General features: G+C 41.0%; 2 protein-coding genes across 3 annotated transcripts in view; one reads left to right on the top strand and one right to left on the bottom strand.

Moving 5' to 3' along the window:
• kcnd3 (potassium voltage-gated channel, Shal-related subfamily, member 3) overlaps nucleotides 1–18172 on the top strand; it is a 111676-nt gene extending 93504 nt beyond the window's left edge. Inside the window, exons 3-8 of one of the 2 annotated variants that reach the window (XM_079559185.1) lie at nucleotides 1469–1637; nucleotides 9694–9795; nucleotides 12943–12975; nucleotides 13062–13154; nucleotides 15112–15371; nucleotides 15745–18172. In XM_079559185.1, the coding sequence (XP_079415311.1) occupies nucleotides 1469–1637; nucleotides 9694–9795; nucleotides 12943–12975; nucleotides 13062–13154; nucleotides 15112–15371; nucleotides 15745–15919 (832 nt within the window). In that variant the 3' untranslated portion in view covers nucleotides 15920–18172. The remainder of the gene's footprint in view (nucleotides 1–1468; nucleotides 1638–9693; nucleotides 9796–12942; nucleotides 12976–13061; nucleotides 13155–15111; nucleotides 15372–15744) is intronic. The other variant, XM_079559186.1, reaches the window with a different exon arrangement.
• Nucleotides 18173–18304: 132 nt separating this feature from the next.
• LOC306964450 (5-hydroxytryptamine receptor 2B-like) lies at nucleotides 18305–21445 on the bottom strand. Its single transcript, XM_079558440.1, has 2 exons — nucleotides 20010–21445; nucleotides 18305–19758 (listed from the first exon to the last, which is right to left on the bottom strand). Exons 1-2 carry the CDS (start codon nucleotides 21048–21050, stop codon nucleotides 19612–19614), a joined length of 1188 nt encoding a protein of 395 aa, XP_079414566.1. The 5' UTR covers nucleotides 21051–21445; the 3' UTR covers nucleotides 18305–19611.
• Between the last annotated feature and the right edge of the window lie 408 nt (nucleotides 21446–21853).

The following is a 21853-nucleotide window of genomic DNA, read 5'->3' as shown; positions in this document are numbered from 1 at the left end:
TAGTCTTTCTTTTTTTTTTACACGGCATACTCATTTCCTCACAAATATGATGAGGAAACTACTCAAGCAATTCACATCCTTGATTTCATTTTACTTTTTAAACGCCTGTCCCCGTGTTCTACAGTCAGTGTTTATGCTGCTCTGATGGAGCTGAGTGTAACATAAATTATATCATGTCCACAACGATATAAAGAGTGACAACGAGATAAAAAAAATTGTATTGTCACAACGATATGCGATGCGATATGGCCCACCCCTATGCTGCATAATATATAACAACATATCTTATGTTCTCCAACTAAACAGATTTAAAGTGAATAGTGTTTTAGTAATAACCGTTGTAATGTTTCCTTTTTTTCCCTTGAGATAATTATCCAATGTCAAAGCAGAATGAGCCCCACACTGGTTTGCTGTTTCCTTTGAATAAAACCCGATTGGAATAAACATTAAAGGAATAGGCCACCGTTTTTACATACTGAGATATGTTCTTACCTTAGCTTTGACGAGTTCTTTAGGACCTGTCTGATCTTCACCCGTGCCTTCAATCACGTAAACACAACGCAGACGGCGTTAGCATTTAGCCTCTCCCTCTCTCCACTATAGCTCCAAAACAGGTCAAGATAGAAGCTACCAAGCTCTTCCACGTTTTCCCTATTTAAATATGGTTACGTGAAGTGTTACACTACAAAGTATAATTACACAAAATTAAACAATGTGGATTTTCTAAGCAGATAAAAGGGGGAACTATATTGTAAGGCATAGTAATACCAGGAGTAGTTTGGCATCCGCACAGTAAAGTGAAGATTACTGCGCAGTAAAGTTAAGATTACTGCGCGGATTTCAAACTACTCCTGGTATTATTACGCCTTACAATATAGTTCCCCCTTTTATCCGCTTAGAAAATCCACATTGTTTAATTTTGTGTAATTATACTTTGTAGTGTAACACTTCACGTACCCATATTTAAATAGGGAAAACATGGAAGAGCTTGGTAGCTTCTATCTTGACCTGTTTTGGAGCTATACTGGAGAGCAGGAGAGGCTAAATGCTAACGCCGTCTGCGCTGTGTTTACGTGATTGAAGGCACGGGGGAAGACCAGACAGGTCCTAAAGAACTCGTCAAAGCTAAGGTAAGAACATATCTCAGTATGTAAAAACGGTAGCCTATTCCTTTAAAGGACTAAAATCCCAGAACCTGTTTCCAATCAAATCCTTTGCTAGTGCAGTCCTCCAGTCTGAATTCTGGAGAGTCCTTGAGAAAGGTTAAGTCTACAAACTTGAACTTGTGCCCATTCAGTTTAAGGTAACACATGTTTATTTGTCATGTGTGGTCACTTTTATAAACCAGTAAGAGAGTATACTTTTTAAAATTTGGCTTGAGTGAAAACAAGTGTAGTTATTTCTTATTCTGGTGCAACAGATTGTGTTAAGCACATGCTGGAGCCTCTCATTCTCTTGTCTGTTGCAGGTATGGAGACATGGTTCCCAAGACAATCGCTGGGAAGATTTTCGGCTCGATCTGCTCTTTGAGTGGTGTGTTGGTAATTGCCCTGCCTGTCCCTGTCATCGTCTCCAACTTCAGCCGCATCTACCACCAAAACCAGAGGGCGGACAAGCGGCGGGCGCAGAAGATGCAGGTGAACAAAGTTTGATTTCTCTTCACCCAATGAGAAACGGGACCTGCCTCATCCCACCTGATCTGAGGGGCGCGGCCAGAACGCCTTTCTCCTTCTGTGATTTTCAGGTCTTGCTACCAAAAACTACACAACCCACAGTCACAACGATTCAACACTTTGTAACTTAACTTTCAAAAATATATTGTATTATCCGTTCATATTCACACTCCCTTTAGCTAAAGAAGAAACAGAAAGACCAAAGAGTTCTGCATACATTTATCTTTATAAAACACAAAATAATATTTATACACCATTATCCTCTCAGCGGTCTGCAATATTGATCCACCATCGCCAAATGAAGTTCCACAATGTTGTGAAGTATTGGCATTTTGTTACACGCCTATGGCTACTCCCGCTCTAAATTAAGGTTATGTTCGTTTACTTTCACCCAAAATGACCTGGCGTCGTTTTCTCTGTCAGCCCTTGAGAAGTATGGTGTCTGCCCAGAGAAAGTTAGCTGTTTATGCTTGCAAAGTGGCCATAAATCATTCCGTGTGAACTACAGACGCTTTAGTCGCTCTCTGTCTTCCCCTGTGTGCTAATGCTGTAATGAGTTAGCACAAACGAGATACATAGAGGTGACATCACGCCCTTTTTAGAGCTTGGTAATAATTTTATAGCTATACTGTGTGTCCTGAGCTTTTAGAAATCTGTTTCTTTCCATTTCTATATTACTACCCTGAATATAACCATGTATCCTATTAATTTAGAGTCTCGGTAAAGTTTGATGGCAGATGCATCTTCTCTTCATGTGTAGTTACCGTGTTAGTACACTTTCAGCTACGTTTCTTTTCCCTCCAATTACCATGCAATTACTGTGCCGTAAAGAAAAGTGCTACCCTCCCGTTTGCTTGTTCCTACTTGACCCGCCGCTCCCTGCTGCATTTGCTCATAAGCTCGTCTCCGTCTCTCCCCTGTGATTACTCTCATCCATCTCTGCACACGCAAATGTGTTTAAAATCCCGCGCTTCAGCCTTTGGCCCGAGCGCTGCCCTGCCTTAACTAACCATAACCTTTATGCGTCGAGGAAGCCTCCGTAATGTGCAGGAGACATGAGCGGGGCTAAGTCTGAGGCTTCGTGTTTGAACAGGGATCAAAGATAATGAGGCGCATGCAGTGGTAAAGGAAGTCATGGTGTTGTGAGGGGATCGCTCGAAGCCATGTGCGTCCTAATGCTGCGCTTTCCTGAAATAGCCGTCACCCAGATGAGGTGCTGGCCCCGAGGAAGGTGTGTCTCCTTGTCCTTAAGTACAAATAGGAGTAAGTGAAGAAGGGGAAGAAGGGGAAGAAGCAGTATGCCCATACCACAATACTGAAAAACTGATGATTTGAATTTGAATGTTAAGCTAACATCCATCTTCACGAAATGTATTGTTTTGCTCCAGTGGCATGGTAAATGGAAAAGAGAACTACAATAGAACATAATCTTTTGCTCTATTCTGTGCAGCCAAGAGACATTATTTTTTTTATAATTAAGTACTGTGATCTAGGGGCCTCTTGTCTATATCATAATACATAAAAAAAATAATAATAACATAATTCTTGGTTTTCTTCACAAAGAATCTATGACTTGGATATTGTTAAATTTACCAGAAGAGAGTTGCGGAGACGTTGCAGAGACGATGCGGAGACTAGCAGTCTGATTGCACGCATACATAGGGCTTATCTCACCAGCAGAGAGACTATTTGGAGGATCGAGTTGCCGTTGGTCACGGAGATGTCTCTGAGATATCCTCTGGAAATGAGGCGAGTCTCCAGGTAATCTTGGTGAAAACGAACAGGTTCCATTGCAGAGGAGTCTCCACATGGTCTCTGAGAGGTCTCCAAGAGGTCTACGCAGTGTCAAACAGTTGTGGCAACCAGACGTATGGAGTCTCTTTGAGCTCTCCTTGGCATCCAACAGGTCTCAGAGACATTGCAGGGACCAAAGAAACATCGCACTGGTTGAAGACAAATAGTATTTGCGACACTGCATGCTGAAATCGAACGTTTTTTTGTTTTCACCAATTCTACCTGGAGTCTCGCTTTATCTCCGTGACCACTCGAGTCTCCAACTAGTCTCCAACTATTCTCCAGGCCAGTGAGATAGGCCCTGAAACAATTGATTGTCATGCCACAAGAAATACAGCCGAGTAAGAATGAGTGGCTTTAAAAATGTATCTTGATTTCAACAATGTTTTTGTATTATTATTATGTCCCGCTTGCACTATCATTTCCCACTATACCCTTCAATCTGCCATTACTGACCACTCCCTTAACATGTAATGGTCTTAATGCTCCATAGCTTTAGAGACATATGGCCCTCATAACCATTAGAGCAACCATCTAACAGGTGTCACCGCTCGTTCTCTGTCTGAAAACATCATTTGTTCTGCGTTTACTACCTGCATATGCTCATTATTCACTGGGAATACATTGTTCCCTGGATCATTTCTTAGAATAAGGCGGCGCGTAAAACAAAATAGCCGTTGAAGATTGCCTTTCACAGCAGTTAAGCAATGATGAGGGAACAGGAAGGAGAGGAACCACAGTATTAGGTCTTTGCAGCTCTTTCTATTCCGCTCAATTTTCTATTCATTCTGCCCTGTTTTTTCTCCCCATTCTCCCCAGCCTCATCCACATCCATCTTCATATAGGTCTAATTGTTAGCTGTTCTGGGCCCCCATTACAATTAGCCACCCATCTGGGCCGTGCAGCAGAGATGGACCTGATCGGTCATAGAGCACAAAGCAGAGATACATGAGCTCTGCCACGGGGTGCAGTGTTCAGTGAATAGAAACACAATGTCAGAGCTTTCTAAAATGTGCACGACAGCAACGCAGCATGAGCAACCTATAAAGACAGTTGATATTATAGTCAGTGTTTCCCACAGATATCAGTCGCGATAATGGGGAAACTGTTGAGAGTTCCATAGATTAACACAGCAAAAAACACACCTTTATCTGAATCTTCTGCTGAAATAAGAACAGATAAAAGACCGAAAACTGTTTTACACCTAAATAGAATAATATATCTCACCATTTCTCCAGGCAAAATTAAGATATTTTTATATTTAAAATAAGCCTTTATTGTGTATGAGAAAAAATATTTGATAATTAATGTCAGAACAGCATAACTTAAGAAAATCCAGAGTACATGTAATGTACTATATATATATTTCTGGGTGATCAGATGTTGAGAAAGAGCCTTGTAGTCGGCTCTACCACAGGTTAAAATCAGCTAAACCCCATTATCGTGAATACAACTAAAGCTCTGATGCACCTGGAAGTAGAGTGATGACATCATCACTTAACAAACGTAATGTTTTAGATGTTAATGATAAATAATAGCAAGAATTGTTTGTCACACTAGTTTATTCTGTTCCTTGGTTTTATTAAAGTAACACATTCTTATGCAAACACATTTGCATAAGAAAATATTTCTGCTTTTATAACAAACTTTTTTTTTTTTTTTCTGTAGGTTACAGTAAATCATGACTGTGTATGAATTTGAGAAGCGGTCCTGATGTTTTTGGACAGTTGGGGTCCACTGATCCAAACACGCTCTGCTCTATCTTCTCTCCAACTGTTACCGAGCTGCAATTTAAGATGAATCACTCTTTTAAGATTAAGTCCACTGGATCCACGCCAGCATAAATCTTTTACCCCACCACATGCTGCCAGGGCTGGTGCTCAGAACTGGCACAACCTGAGCTAAAATGAGAAAAAAAAAACTCAAATGCAGTACACTATCACTTCACACCTCTCGAGCTTTTCATCCAAGCACATCTTTATAGAAGTTAATTTTTCAAACCAAAGTTTTAAAAATTCATAGCACCTTGCGAGGTACAGAACTGCTCGAGCTTCTTGATAGGATTTGGCTGGGAGAAAAGTGGAGCAATCGAGTTTTGGGACCAGATTAGGTTGTGCCTCAGGCTTGCCTCCCAACCGTACGACCATCTGATGAGTAAGCTAGCACACAAACACACAAACCGCGCACAACTCCATACACACTGGATTTGGTTTCGCAGCTGCCACTCTTCTCCCACTCTCGCTTTTAATATGTGTTGACATATCTGCCACGAGGATAGGAAGTCAGTTTCTACGAAGGTATACTATAGTATGTTTTTAGGGGAGAGGTTTGAGACAAAATGAGCTGGTGCTAAATACATGTGGGAGCTGGCGAAGGCGAGATGCTTAGAAGGACAGCGGCGAGAATTGATTTTGGGGAAAAAGCCAAGTCCTCGGCTCAGAGATGGCTTAACCTCGAAATAACAGGAAACACCTTAGCGGAACTTGGATTATGTCCCTTATAGGAGTGTGAAAGCGTCGCTATTCACAACTGTCTGCCCCAGCCTTGACCCCCCACAGCTGTTCATGGAGTTCAGACACCTCCATTTCTTGTTTAGAAAGGCAAATGTAGAATATAGTATCTGGGCTTTTGGATTTTATGGTTTGCACAAAGTCTGAGCCACTGAGAAAAGCAGAGTAACTGTCATTTTAGAGTTAAGAAGTAGGGCACAACCAGTCCAGTTATAGTTTTTTTTATTTTTTATGTAAAGACCATTTGCTCATAATTTGATTTCAAGTGTGCAAGAAACCAAATGTCTAGTGTACACGATCCTCAGGAGTTTATGCTTTCAATCAGTTACAATCCACTGGTGCATTTCGGGATCCAGTTTCAACATATTAAGAAAAGCCATAATCAAAACAAAAGATAGACATCTTAGACAACAGTTTTATCCTGTCAGAGTTTATAATAACGCAGCATATCCTCGCACAGTTCTGATCTCAATGATTGAATTTACAGTTTATCAAAACAAGTGATTTTTTTCAAAGAGCTATCACCCAACAAAATGAACTTGCAACACAGTTTTTAATCTGCAGAACCACTGCTTTAAATGTCACCTTAATGTTGAATTGTTGAATAATGTTGAACCTTTAAATGTTGAATCAGAGAAATGATTAATTCAATTCTTTCACACGGCAACATAAACATGATGCATCAGCCCAGGAACCCAGAGACCTACCTTTACACTAATATACGGTAGTAATACCACCAACTGCACACAGTGTGTTGGCTGGTTAGCGGAGAGTATATAATTTTAGTTTGATCATGTCGTCCCTTGCTTGCTCTTTCAACTTCCTCATTAAACATGCGCTCTCTGTGGTGTGTAATTACACTGAGTGCATCAGAGTATAACAGTAGTTTGTCAATACGATTGGTAGTCTGAGGTCTTTTTGGAAAAACATAGTGAAAAGTGCCCCTTTAACCTACTCACTCAATATATTTGTGAACGTGCATTTCCCTAGAATTTAGTGTCATGTTCATAACATAGTATTGCTTTTGCAGGAGGTGGCACACAAAAGCACATCCCTGGGCCAATGTGCTCTGAGTCTGAAGGTGACTGCATGTTGTGTTGCCATTTACAGCGTGCTTGATTCAGTCTGTGTAACCTGCACTGACCCTGGGCCTTAATCAAATTCCCCTCTTTGCGCTTCCGGTTGACTCCGTTGTGCTCTAAATGATGCTTCAGCAAGAATCCAGGCCCAATCTCTCTCACTGAAGGCAGAGATGGGCCTGCGACACCAGCGCCTTGGTCCCAGAGGCCCAGAGAATCTATCAAAGAGCCCTGCACAAGTAGATTGAATGTGGTGGGACGTGTTCTTAGCGTCCCCTCCATTACCAGCGCCACCGCAACAGCCTCCGTTTGCACGGTGACCCCAGAGACAGGACGCCGGTGGGTAAAGCACAATGCCATCCTAGAACACAACGTAGGGTTATCCCAAAGGCCTATGGGACTGCTGCGCCAGCATAAATGTGCAGTGAAGTCAGAGGAAGAGGGCACAAAACAAAGCAAAGTTGTCAAGGAGAGCAGGGAGTGAGAGGGAGCAGCTTACAAACTTAAAAAATTCATGAAGCAAGAAAACAGTTTGCAGTGATTCTTTAAATTTCCTTTGGTTAAATACAAGCACATCATGCATGTATTTAATCATAATCATGTTTAACAAGTGACGTCAGTGCCGTTCAGCGCTCAAAGGTTAGTGCTTGTGCTTCAAGGCAAGAAGGTCGTGGGTTTGATTCCTACATGGAGGGTGCCTTTCTATATGGAGTTAGTGTGTTCTCCCCGTGTCTGCGTAGCCTTCCTCCGTGTACTCCACTATAAACATGTACAATAGGCCAGGATGAATGGCAAGGCAAGGCAAGGCAAGTTTATTTGTAGAGCACAATTCATACACAAGGCAATTCAAAGTGCTTCACAGTTGCATAAATACAAGAAAACAAATAGAATCAATAAAAACATCAACATAAAAATAATCAATTTCAGTAAAAGGCGAGAGTGCAGATAAAATACTTTCAGTCATATGCATCGGTAAAAAGAACTGTTTTCAGCCTGGATTTGAACATTGTCAGAGTTGAGGCCTGTCTCACATCCTCATGAAGACTGTTCCAGATTTTAGCTGCATGAAACTGAAACGCAGCCTCACCGTGTTTATTATTGACTCTGGGAATGAGAGTGTGTGTGGGACAACGGATGAAAATTTGCCCATGGCTACAATCCAGGGTGGCTTGTTCATTAACATGCACTGTCCCAACAAAATAAAACCAACAAAATTTAAATATAAAAAAATGTTTAATTGTTGAAGCAGGAACAACGCACAAGGATTGGAATTGAGTTTGAAAGAGGCAATATGGGCCAGATGACTGGATCTGATTGTCCCTAAAACTGCTGGGATGTTCCCAGTCGGCAGCTGTCATCTTACATCTTACAAAGAGGCCCATGAAAGGAAAAGTTGTGAATTGGCAACAAGTGATGCAGGTGGGAAGTGACACCAACAACGTTGATTTGCACAGATGGCAAATAAAGCTGATTTTGCTCTCAAAACACAGTGTGTTTTACATTTTGCCCGTAACAGTTCAGACAAGAATTTAGGAGCCGTTTGTGCACTGATGCGGCAGTGTACATTATCAGCATGTGTGTTCATGTATTTATCTCCCCTGCCTGGTTTTAGATTACTAAATCACAGCTTGAGCTACCTGCAGGTCAACAAACATTACCATGCTTTAAATGAAATCCTTGTGAGGGATGAGGCCAAATTACCATACATTTCCATAAGCTCACTGTGGCGGCTACAGCATGTGTGTCGGATTTCTGAGAGGGTTATATATGAAGGAAAGTTCACTTATGGATATAAATATATATGTATATGTGTATATGTAGTGTGTATCGTATGCATATAGTGCACGTTGAGATATGCAAACACGAGCCACTTGCTTAATTAACCCCACTGTGGAGTGTGCTCCCAGCTTAAGAGTGCTCTGCTTCTGTGCCATGTCCACACTTCACTGTATATTTTACCACTGACTCTTAATTGGATTCCATTTTGTTCTATTTTTATAGACCAAGCAGCACACTCAAGAACTTCACAGATTTCATGAAGTAACTGCATTGATTGACACTTGACAAGGAAGTTGAGTAAATTTTAAGAACTAAAACATATACTACTGTGAACAGGCATAGGATTAGTAACAGGTGAAGGTCTGTTTGAAAATAAACTGATTACGACGCACTGGGAAAGAGCATTGCTAAAAACTGCTGCCCTGATGGAAGATTTATTGTGCTCCAGGGAAGGCACATTGGTGAGTTGGTATGCTCGAACAAAAGGTTAACTGCAGCTCCTCTATTAAGTAAAACTCGATCTCTGAAATACACACATCCATCCTCGTCACTGTACACAGTTACTTGTATCCATCTCCAGCTGTTGCACTAACTGGTCTCATCTCGAGAGTGTGAGTAGCATGTAGTCAACATAAATGATTCATAAGTATTTCAAGAGATCAGAGTGAATGGATCATGAGACATCAAAGCGAACGTCTCGGCCGACCATGTTTGATTTAGTGTACAAGATCGCACCTGTATGAAATATTGGCATGTTGTACCTTGAAATCACGGGGAAGTGTCAAAATTATCCCAAGTGCATCTGACACGCGCTGGTGAATGTCTTACTGAATATGTTTTTTTGTTTTATTTGTATAGAAAGCACGTTTGGCCAGAATACGAATCACCAAGACGGGGAGCTCGAGTGTCTTCCCCCAGAGCAAACGCAACGGTCTGTTCAACGAAGCCTTGGAGCTGACGGTAAGAACGACTCCACAACGTCATCTCTGTGCTCCGTGGGTACACTTTGAAATCAGTTTATTATTGCCAATGCTAAATAACTCATGGGACAAATATCTGTTTCAAGATTTATTGTGGTACTACTACGAGAATGTTATTGGAATTGCTCTTTTTACAGCCCAACCCATGTGTATTTATCTATTTATTTATCATTATCAGCTTAAGCTACACCTCAAAGATCAGTGGTCCTCAAACTGTGGTACTTGAGCTCTTTCTGGTCATACTCAGGGTCATTCTTAGGCTTTTAATAACTTTAATTAGAGATCATGTCATTTATGCTGTAGTAGTGCAAAGACTCAGTTAAAGTAGTACTAAGTAACTTGTTTACCTTAATAAATCCAAGTGTTGATGGGATGATTGGGGGTCTTTCATCTCAGAAAACCACAATTGCAACTTTCCCTGCCACCGAGGCGGTGGCCCAATACACACTAATGGAATCACGAAGAAGGTAACAGGCTAATGGGCAAAGCTAACTGCGGGCTAACGCCACTTTAACAAGTTTGAGTGTAAAAAAAATATCTCCATTGTGTAATTGGATGTACAATATCCCTCTCTCCCTTTGTCTTTTCTATCAGCGTAGTATTTATTGTCACGGATAATTAATGAGTAAAAAAACATGCTACGACACCTGCAGTGGCGCTTATGGCCTCTAAGGGCATGAGTAACTTAGTTCTGCTTTAAGTCCAATTCTGTTTTTTTAGTTTTTTTGTTTTTTTTTGTATACCCATGTTTAGTTCTGATTTGATTGTTCATTTTGATTGTTGATTCAGGCTGTGATGTGAAAAGAACCACTGCCTTAAAGTACATATTAAATACGATATGGTACAAACCGTCACCGTCTAGCTCATGGGAAAAGCTCACAAGGAGAACTGCCTACTAGCCTCAGTTACACAGTGATAGGACCGAAACAAAAAGCTCTAAGAGGTTTAAGAAGGGTTTTCTGTTGCTCTGTTCAGCACAGGAGAGCTTTGCGTGTCACTGAAACCATGGTCTCCCACACTTAATTCATTAGTTCTCAGAATGTGCCCGGCCAATCGTCTCCGTCAGAGAGGCAAACTGTGTTCTCATTTGATAAGCTGGAGCTTCTTTGAACCCAGCTGTCCAACGAGGAACATGCCCCGGGCAAAACACACAAAATGTAAACACGACAAAACCGCTCCCCGCCTCAAAAAATGCTGCAGTCACAGACGCTATAGTGGCCTGGAGCAGACACACAGCAAAACAAAAACATTGGCTTCAAAACTAATTTTCCACCATCTTTCTGTGTTGGAAACGTGGTGCAGCAGCAAGAACATTATTTAGAGCTGTTTCATTCTTCGATCCCACATTTGGTGGTTACTGTTTTGCCAAGAGGATACAATAACTAAATACGAGAAAAATAAAGAAATTGGGGGAATACATAATAGGAAAGAATCACATAGGTTTCTGTAACCTGCATAATAAAGCTGACACCTGTGTTATTGCTGTTAGTTATGAGTTTCCTTTATTCATGAATAATTGTTTGTTTTTCTTACTCTGTGTGTTTGACAAACCATTCGTCTAACTATGTTTTTTTTTTAATTATGCTATTGATATTCAGTCCGTGCCAGCCACTTAGACGTAGCTCTTCATTCTTTTTCACACAGTCTTCTACTTTATTACAAAGCAAACACTCGCTGCTATGGGGACATTTGTGTTGCTCTACTAACTTTATAAGTGTGTGTTGCTTTGAAGAGACATTGCTATTCACCTGCAATTTGCATCCACACGATTTCTTGCAGATGCGCTGTCCTGATTTACAAAAATACTTGTGATTGTTCATTTCTAATTGGTTTCTGTGTACTTACCACATGCACAGCCCCATGCAGAGAGACAGTGTTCTGTGGCTCAGCAGATCAAGCTGTTTCCACTCCACAGTATGGTGGCCACCTGGGGGGTGAGCCAGGCCGCCTCCAGACTCTGTGCTGATACGGCCCTTTGTACAGACAGGGACTGAAATAAATCCATCTAAACACCTGCGTTTTACTGCTGCGTTAGTTTCACGTGATGCATAACACACAGGTGAGCACTCAGAAATACGCAGAAGTTGTCAGCTTCTCAAGAAACCTCTTCCTCAGCAAAGGCACTTTTTAATACATGCGCAATAAATATGAGAATTGCCTCCACAAATCTGAAAGCGCAAGTAATCAAGGTAGTATATTTTCTGCTTTTAATACAACAGTATAACTGCAAATTCTTCTGGGACATGAGTGATGCAACACATTGAAAGAGTATACATTTGAAACAGGCTCCCAAACACATCTCCTGACAAGTGTTGGCAACCCACCAGACGTCTTCTCGGGAAACGGATGGGGTTATGATTGGCTATGTTTGTAGAAGTACAGAGGGTTGTTTTGATCCTGGGAACAAGGCCTCGACTTTGAAGAAATATCATTGATCTTATACCCTATGAAACATTATCACAGTGGGTTCTGTGCTGTGTGAGATTGGCTGCATTTTAATATTTAAGGGTGTGAATTCTGTGTCGTTGCACATTGTGTTCACAGCACTTTGAGATTTGAAGGGTGGGGCAATTATGTAATATTCTCCTCAAACATTGTCTTAACTCATCCACAGACAAAACCCAGTTCTTTTTATGTTGGACGTATTATATTCTTAGTCCAACAAAATGAAATTGTACTGACCTTCTCCCTTCTTTGGAACAGGTATGGGAGGCAGTACAGCCAGCTATGACTCATCAGCCATGTAGCTCAAAAAGATGATACTAAATTATCAATACATTTTTACCTCCACAGTGGGGGGAAATAAATAAATAAATAAATCTCTCAATGATGCACGGAGATACAGAAAAATACACAGCCCATTGCCAGCGGTAGAAAACAAGTCATTAACTAGTTTGCTGCAGGCTATAAGAGATAGAGAGAGAGGCAAATGTCACGATGCAAAGTGCTATATAAGGTTGGTATCCATTAGGTGTGTCTTAAAGTGGCGCTTCCAGCTCAGATCAATGTCCTGGCTCCAATGATGTTTGCAGACATGTCTCTAAGCTTCTGAATACTAATGTAGGTTACAATGGCATGATCAAGGCCCCTAAAGCCTCTCCCTTTTTGTCTCCCTCGACCTCCGAAGCATATCCCTTACAAGATCGACCTATCAGAAAAGGTACAGAGAAAGCAGTCGGCCGCACACCGAACAATTTGGATCTAAAGAGAGTTGTTAATTGGTTGTTTTGAATTGTCTTTTTACAGGGCTCTAACGAGGAGGAGAAGCGCTTGAGCAAATCTACCTCCCTAATAGAGAGCCAGCACCACCACCTGCTGCACTGTCTAGAGAAGACCACAGTGAGTCACATGCCACATACAGATGAAAAAACACTTTCAGATGCAGGCCAAATTGGGAATGAAGTTATTTCAGTTTTCAGTTTATTCAAATAGAAATATTCAAGATATTCAAGGTTTTTTTTTGGACACGTTTTCATAAATGGTTTGTGTTGAATGCTTGTTATTGAAATAGACACAAAGTAGATCAGGGAAGTTGTATCAGCCGTGTTCTCATAACAAAGTTTCACAATTCTCCTTTTATCCAAGAACCTTCCTCATGCTTCTGTGTTCATCCTCTGGCCAGTCATTGTCTGGTTGTTAACTCTCCTCCTGAGGGGAGGAGGAGAGTTAGACCTGCTATAGCCCCATTCTGTCGCTTTGTACCCTAAGCCAATTTAACAATTTAGATATTGTTCTAAGCTGGCGTGAAACCAAGGATCGTTGACTCTTTGTGTCACTTACGGCTCATTTCACAAAGAGTTTAAATTTTATTTCTGATATTTTCCCTGAAGTGTCTCACCTCAATAAATAAAACAGAAGGGGCAGCCTTCCAGACACACCTTGTTTTTATTTTATTTTCTGTTAGTGACGAGGTTGTGTGCAATGAGCTAAAATTATGATGCATAATGAGTGTTTTGTATTATGTATAGGCCGTTTGCTTGATGTCCAGTACGCTGCATTTCCCTGAAGATACACACTCGTCTGCATCTATTTTTAAATAACCCATTCAGTGGTTCAGTGGTCCATAAACTCAACATATTCATCATATGTTTGCATTGAAATGGAAATCAGATTTTATACAGACACTATATGTGCCATGCTAATGCTGTGTCTTTCCCTGAAAATACATATATCTGTACGCTATTGCATAATTCCTTGAGAAATATGAATGAGGAATTATGCAACAGTTTTTGCATATCTGGCTCATCTTACAGATAGCAGTTGTCTTTATCTACTAAATGTGAATCATTCACTGTAAATGAATTTAAAATACTGAAGTCTGTAGGTATAAGACAGGGGTGTCCAAACTTGTTTCAGGGCTGTGTTTTGAAGTTTGTACGGCATTGAGATCCACAAACTGGTGGTCAACACATTAAAACATTCAACTGAATGCATTTGAAAGCTGTCGTAACTGTGTATCACACCTTTATTTAGACTTGGAAGCAGCTCTGTCTCTCAGAAAAATAGTAGTTTTTTAAGCAATAATTGTGCAGTATGATTACATTTGCAGTAAATCTCTGTGATACAGTGATACAGCTCAAAGGTTTACATACCCTGGCAGAATTTTGGTCGATTTTGTTTGATTTTGTTTCATATTCTTTTCAAAGAATATGAAAGATAACACCAAACTTTTTTTTTTTCACTCTTAGTTTATGGTTGTAAGATAAGATAAGAGATAAGATTTATTGATCTCACAAAGGAGAAATTCACTTGTTACAGTCGGCATTCAGGAAGCCATTTGTGTGAAGCCATTTGTGATGGAAAAAAAGAGTTTGCTCTTTTTCAATCATAATGAAGACGAAAAGCACCAAAATGACCCTGATCCAAAGTATGCATACCCCAGTTCTGTGTATTGCCCCCTTTAGTATCAACAACATTACATTCTATTATATATATATATATATATATATATATATATATATGCCATTTATATCACCACAAATGGCATCACACAACCCTAACTATGAGTGAAAAAAGAAAATTATGCTTCTTTCATATAAAAAATTTAAAATTCTGCCTGGGGATATAAACTTTGAGCACAACTGTATGTGCAAATTCAACAAAAAGCTTGAGGGCCACCAAACATGGGTCTGAGGGCTGCATTTGGCCCCCAGGCCGGGCACCATTGTTGTAAGAGAGAGAGAGAGAGAGAGAGAGAGAGAGATGTTCCAGCTCCTTTTTAGGCATTTGTTTAGCTAATACTTTGTACCTTTTTTAAAAATCTCTATTAATTTGTCTTTTTCCTTCTTATTTGTAGAACCATGAGTTTGTAGATGAGCAGTATTATCAGCAGAGCTACCTGGAAGCGGGGCTACAGAACTACCCCTCTCAAAGCCCCTCCCTCTCGAGCCAAGATGGCGTCACTGGCACGTGCTGCACACGCCGAAGCAAGAAGCGCCATAGTCCTTTACCTAACGCCAGTGGGCCACCGCACTTGCAGCCTCTGACCCACACGCACCCACACCCGCATGGGCTACAGGAGCTCAGCACCATCCACATCCAGCCCCTCAGCACGAGGTGAGTGAGGGACCCCTACCAAGGCACACAGTAAGTAAAGCAAGTCCATTCTCCATCTTGGATCCCTGAAGGAAATCAAAATGCACTGATAATAATCATTGCAAATTAATACATTTTACTCACAATTTTGCGGAATTTATCACAGCTTCAAACTGATGGGGAACAACATAGAATTCACCATGTTAGTACACATTTTTGTGGAAGGTCATTGGATAATCAGTGAAATCTGGTTATTTGAAAAGATTTCTCTTGTTCCATTAAATATCGAGACCAGATATGTAAATTTAAAAAAACAAAGCAGGTTGCGTGGGAGTGGTATTTGTGTTTCATTTCAACTATCTAAGATTGTTTTTTTGCATTTGCTCTTGTGCAGCCGCTCCAGTCTCAACATGCGAGTGGACGAGCAGGCGCCGCTGAACTGCCAGGGCAGTCAGATCACCACAGCCATCATCAGCATTCCCACGCCACCGGTGACCACTCCTGAGGGCGACGCCCACCTCCCCGCAGGCCCCACCCTCCAGAACGTCGTCAAGGTGTCGGCACTGTGAAGACAAACGTGAAGCTGGAGCCATGGAGTGAAAAACAGACAGGACTCTATAGAGTAGAGAGGAGGCTGACTGGGGATGACTTTCAAGTTGATAGAGCCTGCCCTCTGCTGGTCAAAAACTATAACGACACAGACTCTGTACAGATGGAGGATGGCTTTTAGATACAGTATATTTGTGTTTTAGCGATCAGTGTGAGCGACTGTGAGCGCGAATGCTCCTGGGGAAGCCGTGTGGATCATCCCAGACTATTTTATGTGTCACTGTGCACAAAGCACCTTTTATGATTTCATTCGCGTGGCTATACAGTAAGTATTTTCAGCAAGAGGTGTAAGGGAAAGTATGTTTTCAAATCTTGCCCTTATGTTTGGTGTCTTCTATTAGATTAGATAAATATGCCACTATTCAGGTTCCATATTACAATTCATTAGGAGATGTGGTAGGTGTGTCTGTAGTGCGTATCAACTTACCAATGAGTACGGATGGTGGGTAGAGAAATTGAGATGTTACGGTTCAAAGTGCGAGAGAGAGTGTGTGCCTGATAGGATTTGTGTCAATTGATCGAAACCTTCTGGAAGTCTCTATGTGCGGTATATTTGACTAGCTGCCACACTAAGGGCTCTTTGCACACATTTCTGTCCAAAATTCTCAGCCACAAACCTTTTTACACGATATGTGCCTGGAACAATGAAGAGACTTATTTCTTTTATAGAGATTTTATTTCTGAATATCCCTCCTACAGCCCACAACCTTTGACTTACTCTGATCTAGAACCAAAAATATGAATATAGTATATTTTAAATTTAAACTAACATAGTCAAAAGCACAAGGCAACTGCTGAGAATTTCCGACACAAATTTGTTCTGAGCCTGGGTTATTGTGAATATTGTTAATAGACTATTTTGTAATATTTGACCATTGTTTGGCAGAGCTAGTAAAGCTGTCTTCTCCTCTCTCTTCTCTGTTGTAGTCGTCCTGTCCCGACCTCCTGTGTACACACCAGTATGCTTTCAGTAGTCTTTATTGTTGTTGACTTTTTCTCCCCCAAATTCTCAGCGGGCATTTTCCAGAGTTGTTGAGTATGTGTATTCTATGTGGTTAGGAAAACTTGATGTTTGTACTTTAAGTCCTATTTGGTGTTTTAAAATGTTATCTTTTGTTTGACTTTTTCCTTCTGGAGAACTTGAAGCAGGGAAGTCTGTCTCAGCATTGGCAGAGGAGGACATTATGAGCCATTTGTAGACCCAACAGGCAGATCAATATGACCAGATTATTTCTTCATCATGCCAACTGTCAGTGGTTGTGTGTGATACAAACAGTTTGTTCTCTAACTGTGTGATACATCAAGCAAACAGTTTGTCCTCAAACATGATGTTGTAAAAGAAAGGACTGCTATGTAAGCATTTTAAACAAAGGCCAAATTGTGCTCGATACTCATGAGGACGAGCGCATCTTTAAACCTGCAGCTTTGCAGTTGTCTGTATCTGCCCAAAGTCGTTCAAAGTAGTGATGGGCTACAGGAGTAGTAATCAGTGGTAAATGGTTTCTACAGCGCTTTTCCACCTACATTAGGCACTCAAAGCGCTTTACATCGAGGAACCACTCACCCATTCACACGCACACAGGTGAAGTGTCTTGCCCAAGGACACAACAGCAGTGTGCACCTGTGGGTGCCAGGATTCGAACCGCCAACCTTCTGCACCATGTAGCCTACCAACAATGTGTGATGCAGTGGGATACAATCATGAAACTGTGTGACACACACCATAAGGTCTACGATCCCGACTTCAAAGCCACAGCAGCACATGCATTTATGCAGGTTTGCCCTTGGTTTGAACAGATGAGCACTTTTATCTAAAATTATTAATAGTGATAGGCCTTTCATGTTCGCAAATTTAGAAATGCAGTATTTTATTGCAGAAAATATCATGAACCAAAATAAATGAAGCCCATTTAATGCCACTAGTACAGTGATCCTAAAGCATGTTGATTCCAGTGTGTGCTTTTTTTTAATACATGTTTTTATGTTGCCAACTTAACCATGAGCTGAAATAAATGAAGCACAATATAAGCGCTTAATTTCAGTAAACATGATGTTAATACATTTTGTTGGGAGACAGCAGGTCCACACAAAAAATCCTCACAAATAAAAGTACACAGCATAAATTTTAGGCCTAAAAAATACATTAATGTGTCATATTTATTTCAACAGTCATATGATGAACAATATAGTAAATTGATTATATATTGATAATTCTGACACTGACAAGCTTTGGAGGTTGTGTTAGTTCTCATAGACAAGATCAATGGCACATAACTACCAATAACAACTACACATAATAGTCTGGTGGTCAATAATGTTTTTGTCTGTCCCAATAAGCATTGCAGCCCACTTGTGTCTCTTATCAGGGCCCTTCAAAGATGACCTTTGTAACTCTGAACACCAACCTTTTACCACTGCATACCGCCCACTTAATGCTTCTTTGTTGGCCTTTTTATTTCAAATGTCATTGTGAGTCCAACATAGGTCGATCTTGATGTGTGTGACCCCACCTTAGGTCTCAGTATAGCATTGAAGAACAGCTGTAGCCCGGGCAGACAAAGACCCTTAGCTTTATGCAGGTGAGGCACTGCAAGCACACATCCTCTTGAGACTTGAGATGCATTGGAATAGCAGCTCTCTTAATCAGCCATCGTCGTGACTTACAAGCAATACATTAACCAAATTTTATACGCAGCAAAAGTAGCTACAGTAAAGTAAAAAAAAAAATGTATAAAAGAGAAACTGTAAGTAGTAAATAGAGCATTTAAAACTTATACTTGTATAATGAGCTAATAAAAGCTGATTTTTTTTTTATTACAATAGCCATATGACACTAGAGCTCCTCATGATAGACTAGTGTGGCCATCAATGTCTACGTTAGTCCTTGATCCTGGTTGAAAACTCATTTGACACATCCCTCTTAGTGATGACTAGTGCGGGATCAATAATATGCACAAAAAAGAAAACTGCCTAGATACAGCATACTTTAGTCAGTGAATTAAACTGACAAGCACATATCATCAACTTTTTAGGTGTACTTTTCAAAGTGGTGTTTAAGGGAATCACTTCATAATCACGTTTAGACATCACAGTAACAGGGTATGACACAGGAAACGAGATCTATTTATAATTGCCCTTTACAGTGTTGCTCGGACTATAGTTACCAAGATTTATTTCTCACTTCCCTGTTTCAAGGCAGCAAGACATGTGGCGTCGCACTTCGATAACAGACTTTGAATTATGTAATCATCTTTTTACTCAGTGTCAAAGAACTGCATTATGATTTAGCAAACAAGTCTGTAACTGTATTTCTTGTCTCTGTGTTCTGTGCTACTTTAATTGTCCTTTTATGGCCTTAGACAGTTTTCTTTTACTCTTTGCTTTGCCCTCCTGTTGTTGTTGAGACTACTGCTGTGCGTATCCTGTCAGGTGTTGAATATTATTTATGACCTTGTCTTGTGTCCCGACTGTGAAGCGCCTGATAAAACATCAATATCTGCCACAAATACAGTGTCTGTAAGTTCTGGCTTTTACCTGTCTCTATCTTTGTGTGTGTAAGTGACAGCTAACAGCACTGCAGAGTCTGGTGCATTAGGATTTTAAACTAAAAAAAAGAAAATAACATACGAAAAGTCTTGCAAATCCAGCCTCATTATTTAAAACGACAGCCAGGGATGGATGACAGGATCTTGGTGAGTTCAGAGCGAAACTGTCTGGTGACCAGTGTGTAGATAAGTGGGTCCACTGCAGCCTGCACACACGTCAGCACCACCGCTGAAGTCTCCAGCTCCAGCAGAGTCTAGGAAATAATTGGATTAAAAAAAAGAAAAGAAGATTGGACTACTGTATTTACCAACTACGATGGTCTGAAAAACACTAATGTGTGCTCATATATAACGACAATGACTTAAAATGGTTAACTTACATAATTGAGTTATTAGATGGAAAATGTGCTTATTTAAGGAAAACTTAAAAGCATTAATAGGCCTATACTGGTTTGTATTGGAATGGGGACATTATGTCTCAAATGAATGTAATGAAGAGACTCACTCTGCTCTTGTCCTGCCATGAGAAGACGTGCATTAGCAGAATTACCACGACGGGCACCCAGAAGAGTGTGAAGGCAATTATGATGTATCCAAAACGCTGGGCAAGTCTCCCCTCCATCTGTTTCTTGCCCTGCTCTCTGGCGCTGGGTGTGAGGAGACACACTGCTCCAACAATCTCCGGAGCCTGGGTGCTCTCTGAGCCCACATCAGAGCCACCCTCTTCGGCAGCAAGCAGCTTGCTCCTACGAGGGGGGAGTGGGCTGCTGGAGGACACCTGAGGAAGAGATCTGAAGAGACCGGGACGAGGAGACACACTCAGCAGGTCCCAGACATGCGCAGACACTGTGGGTTTCAGCTGCACACCATGGCAGAACACCTTTTTCCGGTGTTGTCTCACAAACTTAAATATGCGAACATAATGTATGATAATTACCACTAAAGACATTGCCCAGAGAGGCACAAGAACATAGGGCCCAAATGGATCAGAATAACGGTGATGTCCTTCATTGGCCCACATCATATAGGGCCGACAGAGCATGTAGAACAGTGCGTTGTTGGACAACATGAGTGAGATCAGAGCCAGAAACACACCCCAAGCCCAGATGGACATGATCCAGAGGCGCACCCTTACCCTCCTCCTGTCAGTCTGAAAGGGGAAGGCGACAGCATGGAAGCGCTCCACACTGATGCTGACCAGTGTGAGCAGCTGAACGCAGCTACACAGGGCGTAGGTGAACTGCTGCAGTGTGCACAGCGACACTGGTGGCAGAGCGCAGTTACCATACCACAGGAAAGTGAAGAGGAGTAATGGTATGTCCACAGAGCACTTCAGGAGGTCACTGACTGCAAGACTCACCAACAGAGCATTATTAGAAGTCTGGAGGCGCTTAGTCCGAAACACAACCCAACAGACCCATAAGTTTCCAGGCAAACCTAAGAGTAACGACAGACTTAAAACTGAGCAGTTAAAAACAAGAAAAGCGTTCTCCTCACAAGCCTTCCAATGCCAGGTTGTGTCATTCCACGTGCGTACACCCATCATCTGAACACTGCTTTACTTTGTGGTTAATCAGTCATGGCCCGTGGAGCCCAAATGGTCTTCCCATGCCTAATCATTTGATTAAGGGACACAAATCTACACATGGCTATGTGAAGTGGACTACTGCTATGCATGTACTTCATCAAGGGCCTCACTGATTGGATGACTACTGGCTGATTAGCTTGTAATCAGAGACAGAGGTGGATTTGTCTAACCTTGCAATGCCCTTTTAAACAAGACATGCACTCATTTGTAGTTATCCACTTCCCACTGACCTTCCTGGTAGCAAAAAAGTGAGAAGGAGTTATAGATACATTTCAATCCCTATCACACATTAGAAATTCATTATTTTTCCACTTATCTCTGGATGACGTCTATGCCAGCAACTCTGGGCCTCAGGCAGTGTACACCCTGGACTATAATCCGACAGTCACAAGTTTTGAAAGAGAAAGAGAGTGTAATGATATATATTCTTTCTTTTCTATTCTGGGTGTGGGGCGCAAAAATTGAGTAAACTTCCAAGACGGGGACACACAAATCCAGTTGTTTTTTTGTTTTGTTTTTTTATGAGATTGAATCAGCCACCTTGATTACTGATAACTGATTTATTCTTATACTGTTTATTGGATGTGAATAATGATATTAACAATTAATCTTATTTGTTGCGGCCTTTATAACATCCAAGGTCATCTTACAAATAAAACAATAAAAGACATTAAAGCAGAACAATGTCTTACATGCATTTAGAAATGAGGAGTCACAAGGACATGCAAACCTGCAGCTTCCGATGTTAATTTATTACAAAA

This window comes from Gobius niger (assembly GCF_951799975.1).
Source record: "Gobius niger genome assembly, chromosome: 6".
Taxonomy (NCBI): domain Eukaryota; kingdom Metazoa; phylum Chordata; class Actinopteri; order Gobiiformes; family Gobiidae; genus Gobius; species Gobius niger.
Note: the sequence above shows the minus strand (reverse complement) of the source record. Positions and strands in the feature narration are given on the sequence as shown.

What these genes read in the sequence shown, in the direction of transcription:
- LOC306964450 (XM_079558440.1), bottom strand. Translation starts at nt 21,050, where the DNA reads ATGATGGGTGTACGCACGTGGAATGACACAACCTGGCATTGGAAGGCT. An exon ending in CATGGCAGGACAAGAGCAGA is followed by an intron (nt 19,759 to 20,009) that starts GTGAGTCTCTTC and finishes ATTATTTCCTAG; the next exon opens with ACTCTGCTGGAGCTGGAGAC.